At 46.1% G+C, this 5529-nt stretch overlaps 1 protein-coding gene across 1 annotated transcript in view; it reads left to right on the plus strand.

The window, feature by feature from the left end:
* LOC107124675 (ubiquitin carboxyl-terminal hydrolase 12-like) overlaps positions 1–5071 on the plus strand; it is a 55744-nt gene extending 50673 nt beyond the window's left edge. The window contains 1 exon segment of the mRNA XM_015428166.1: positions 2684–5071. Coding sequence (XP_015283652.1) covers positions 2684–2785 — 102 coding nt within the window. The 3' untranslated portion in view covers positions 2786–5071.
* Positions 5072–5529: the final 458 nt, after the last annotated feature.

Consider the following 5529-nt stretch of genomic DNA (forward strand, 5'->3'; position numbering starts at 1 on the left):
CGCGGCGCGTGGGGAGGGAAAAGGGGAGGGGGGGGGGGGGGGGGGAGAGGCCAAGTGAATTGGGGGCTTTTGCATTTTGTGGGATTGGCTCCAGTGGGGGCGTCTGCATCGTTGGGCGTAGCCCCTGACTTAGGTGATGCCCTTCTGCCTGTGGGTGATGTTGCCAAGCAGTGGCATTCTTCCAGATGGTTTGGCAGCACTGGGGTTTTGTCTTTGTTTTTTTTAAAAAAAAACAAAACGTAGTTTCCAGTTTCCTTCATTCATATGGTTTGTGCCCCATTCCAAACAACGGTTTTGATAGCTAACTTACAAGGAAGGCGCCCACGAATGTGAGGCCTGCTGGGTGGTCAGTACCCGGAAGGGGGGGGGGTCGCCCTGGGCCAAGGGGGCCTAGTTGCACTGCAGGGCCCCGGAGTTCTCAAGGAGCCAGTAAGCAGACACCGGAGAGCAGCTCACCACATCACAGAGTGTGTCCCTGAAGGTTTTCTTAATCATCTGCATTACTAAAGATAACATGTAACCTTTTCCGGGCATGGGGGCACACATTTCACATGCGATAAAGGTTGGAGCTCAGGATCCCCCGCTGGGCTCGATGATAGTCTGTGGCTGGATGCTGTTAACTGGGGCAGTTACTCCCCTCATTTTAGAGAATGTATGGGTTGGCCTTTTCTCTTCCTGGCATTTTCTCCATGGTTTTCAGGTTCCGCAATACTAAGGGTTGTTGAAGCACATCAAAAGTTTCCCAGGGCACTCATTTAAAGGCATGTCACTCATTTGCTGAGAGAGGCCTTGATCAGTGATCAGAGGGGCCCAGCGCTGTTCACTGGAGGCAGCCAAATCCATTCCAGCATCACCATCCTCTGGCTTTTGTCTTGGAAATGGCCAGAAACCCTGCTTTCCTGGCCTCCTGTGGCAGGGGGGAGCTGGTCTCAGCACCAAGATGGGTGTGTGTGTGTGGGTGTGGGTGTGTGAAACGTAAGCCAAAATGGAAGCAACTTGGCAACATTATGTTTGTATCAGAGCATGCATTTTCAGTGGCCAAGAAAGAACATACAATGGGCACTGTCTGACCAAAGTTAACTCCTTTTAAACTCCTATTGATTTTGAGGCTCACACTTACATTTTTCACGTTGAGCTGAGTGGGACTTGTGCCCAGTGAAACGTATTCATATTGTCACGATGCGGGGCTAGGCAGGGGCGAGGCAGTCAGGATACAGTCCAAGATCAAGAGCCAGTTAAGGAAGCTAGCCGGGAAACCAAGTCCAAGACACTAAGCAAAAGCAGGGTGGTCGAAGTACAGTCCAGAGTCAAGAGCCAGGCAAGCAAACCAACCGGGAAAGCAAGTTCAAATCACAAACCGTTAGAGTCGTCAGAGAGCCAGAGTCCAAAAGAGTCAAGAGCCAAGGAGTGAAAGGTTCAAGGTGCAGAGTCCAAGCGCAGTCGTTCAAGCCTGGGTCACAGAGCCGAGGGAATCCAGTCAGGAACAAGGAGTCAGGAACATGAGCGAGGAGGTGCAGAGCTTTCGTCCGAAGAGACTAGTTGCTGGCACGATTTGTCAGCGTGACTGCGGGAGTTAAATAGCCCATAAACCTGTCAGCAATTAGCGCACCTCCAGCGAGTCCCTGCTCCTGCTAGTACTCGGGGCTGAGTGAGCGTCTGCCATGCATGCGTGCCTCTCGCCATCTCCCGTCAGTGTTGTTCCCTTAAATGGGATACTGGTGGAGGCGAATCAGGAGGAGAACTGTCCGGGCGTGCTTCTACCTCAGCCGTAGCTTCTGAAAGCTCAGCCTTGTCAGGTGCAGGCACTACCGGCATCGTGAGCTCATCCCCGGCAGCACTTAGATCCTCTGCTGGGGCCATTTGCTTACGCAGGAGGAGCCATTTGCTCCCAGTAAGCAGGAGCCGTGACACATATGCCCATAAGGGACAATATGGGGAGGGATGGAGCTGCCTTGGCTGGGATCCCAGGAGCTGTTCTAGCAGGACAGGTTAACCTTGAATAGCTCTGCGTCCTACTTTTGGAAGTGTTGATTTTAAGAGCCCCTTGCTAGAAAGCCTGTCCCCAGATCACTGAAGGGCACGGAGGCAGTTGCATAGTTTTTTGAATTCCAGCCACTGTGGTGAAAGGTCCAGAGGGTGGTGCAGATGCCGTCTGTGATAGATGAGTTTCTGCTTTCTCCATTGGCACTGCCGCTAAATCCTAACCGAACAGAAGGAGTGGAATGATACATGCTAAACGGTCCAAATGACTGATGATGTTTGCTCAATAATTTATTGCTGTCTTCCATGCAATAAGGAAATAACTGCTGCTTGCCTTAATAGGGAAGCAGTGTGCTGGGTAGGGAACAACAAACAAATGCTTTTGCAAAATTTCGTCTAATTTGGTTATATTTTCAGCTGGATAGCATCCGTTTTCACTCCCTTCCGCAGCATGTCCAGGGTGCACCTTGTTACTGTGCCCATCAAAGTTAACAAAGCATCCTACATAAGATGCAGAGAGATAAGTTTTTCACCACGGTATAGTTATCTCCCCCCCCCTGCTTTTTAACATCCAGCCTTATGGAGAGAATTTGAATGCTCATGCACTGTGTTGTGTTATTTTGGTTGGTCTTCACAAAAAGCATCATATGGCTTCTGGAGTGTGTGTGTGCCTTTCTAACTTGTTGGTTCTCTTACATTACAGAAAATTGATGCTCAAGCAATTGAAGAGTTCTATGGGTTAACATCAGACATTTCCAAAAACTCAGAATCTGGATATATCCTCTTCTACCAGTCAAGGGACTAAGATGACATGTTGAAGCATCTTACAAGTATACAGAAAGGGATCAAGATTGTGCCCAGACGGGACATCATAGTGATAGTCAAATCAATTCCTTGCCATTGCCATAGGACCACAGGAGACCAACAGGAGGCTAGTTGGGCCGTTTTCTCGAGGATGAACAAGAAGGGGTTCCGCTCTGATTTTCTTTCTGGGCTATTTTATATGTGCTATCTTCCAAAATCTGTGTTACCTCTACTTGAAATCTGGATGCTCAATTGTCCAAGAACCAAGGAAGGGTTTTCAAAGTAGCATTGCCGAATTTGCTCATGGCTCAGTGACCGCCTGAGACTTCATCTTGGTTTCCGTTGTTGTTTTTCTGTATTTTAGCAGAATGGGTTATGGTTTCAATATTCCTTATTGTCCGAAGGTGCTTTTTCAGATACAAGCCTCAGAAAGCTGCTGAATGGTTTTGTGCTCAGAGCGCCAGGACTGCTACGAAGTTAAGTCATATTGGAAACACCACATCCTTAATCTTATGTATAAAAAAAGGACAAAAAATGTTATTTCTCCAATGCTGTGGATTTCCAAGAAGAATCTTCTTTATTTCAGATAACGCTATAGTTCTCGTTTACATTTTTTTAAAAAAAGAATCAACTGCCTTTTCTCCAAATTTCCTTGAAAGATATAATTTTATATACTTTATCTGTTATTTTTGCTTGTTTGTTTGTTTCCTATTAAATAGAAGTTTGACTTAAAGTCACAATACTGCAGAAGCCAGGAGAGCAAAGAAGTATGTGGAAGCCCTTGAGGTCATGTCTAGTTAGCAGTTAAAGTTACTGTATTTCTTGGAGCTATTACCTAAGCCAAAAGTGCCCTCTACTGAAACAGGATCTGTTTGGTGTTCATTTCACTGTACAGTACATTTTTTTAAAGGAGCAATTTTATGACTGTGTTCAAAATGCACATTAAGTAACACTAACTAAGGTAATTACAATTGTCTTTTTAAACAATAGGGGTTGGAGCTAAGAAATAATCAGTTGGGCTAACAATATACCAATGCCTTGGAATACATTTTCTTACACTCTCCCCTCCCAGTAGTTTTTGCCCATTTTCTTATTTGCTGCTGCTTTAATGGGAGGAGGGATGAAAATAGTCTCGTGAAGACTGAATTTCAGTTAGTGTCCATTCGTGTCTGTGCTGTATACTATAACCTCAAGAGAAAATACATGCAATCGAGAACTCTGCAGGTATTCGCCGTCTCCATTTGAAAATTCTTTTTGAGCCATGTCAGAGGTTTATCTCAGCCACTGAAACCATCACAGTAGCCCAGCCTGGAGGTGTGAGCAGCCCTCCCTAGAACGACTTTGCAATTTACTTGAACAGAGACGTTTTGTACAAGATCAGCCAGTTCTGGGATCATATTAAAAGTGTGTGGCTGCCCCACAGCAGCCCTCCTTGTAACTGGGAAGGCAGTCCCTGCGGAGGGAGAGGCGCTTCGTCAAATCCCCGGATTTGGACTCTGATGGAGACGCATTGATGCAAATGTTGTCCTTGTCCAAACAACCTGCTAGAGGCTACAGTAAAAACCACAATGCTGGGAAACACAGGGTTGTGAAAGAACACGAGAGTCTTCAAGGCCCCACGTCTGCTACACAATCTGATGTCCCCCATGCAGGGTCCGTCTCCTTGCTTCCCCCCCCCCCGGTAGGGTACCCAGTCACAATTCTGTAAGCAACACCTTCTGCTCTCTAAAACAAAATCCTATTTTCTGTTTTCAGAGTTGGCTTAAAGTTCAAGCACTCACACCTCGATTTCAGAATGAAAACTGGCAAGATAGGTGAACTCAAAACTTTTTAATCTGCAAATGGAATCTTTTCCTCAAAGCTTATCATCCATAAAGAAATAGTGGTCCACAACTACTCGACAATAATACACTACATGCAAATTTTCTCTTGTTTAGAAATCCTCTCATAAAGACCCCAAGTGGGTCCCTGGCAGGCGTTTGTCAACTCTGGGCCCTGGGGGAGGAACATCACCAAACGCGATTGTGCTGAAACAGCAGATAGGACAGAGTAACGTAGGAGAGCGTTAAACTTGTATTTTGTATATTTGGCGATAAGCATTTTTACAGATAAAATACATGATTTGAGAGAGAGAGAGAGAATATTGAAAGAGATATACTATAGATTAAAAGTGCACTTTTGCTACAAATTTATAAGAAAATGAAATGGGCTTAAGTCGGAAGATAATGGTGTGATGTTAACGTCTGTATAGTAAGTGACCCCCAACTGTCTCCAATAAAGATCATGTAGGGTGAAATGCCCCAGATGTGTGTTTATTGACTGTGAATGTCAGGAGGCCGCTGAATCCAAAGAACGACTGGACAAGCATCACAGGGCAGGTGTTTCTTGCCCCCTTACACTCCCCCCCCAAAAAAGCTGGTCCTGAGGGTTGGGGGTCCTTGGCACCTGCAGATGCCACAGAATAGGACCTGCAGCTCCAGGTGGACATTCTGGACTACATCACCCCCCGCCCGGGTCAGAGAGGAGAAACATCTTCCACATGCACAAAGCTTACTCTGCTAACCACAGATTCCATTTGCGCAGGATTTGAATTTGGCACTAAAAGGTGGGTTCTGTTCCTGAATATAATGCAGCCGTTATGGTTAACAGAGAATTGCTTGATTTACATTGTTGAATCATGGGGATTTTTGGAGATGTCTGACTTTTTTTGGGGGGGGTATACAGAGTTTGGGCTGCTCTGGCAGG

The sequence above is a fragment of the Gekko japonicus genome, unplaced genomic scaffold (assembly GCF_001447785.1).
Source record: "Gekko japonicus isolate JY-2015 unplaced genomic scaffold, Gekko_japonicus_V1.1 scaffold1520, whole genome shotgun sequence".
NCBI lineage: Eukaryota > Metazoa > Chordata > Lepidosauria > Squamata > Gekkonidae > Gekko > Gekko japonicus.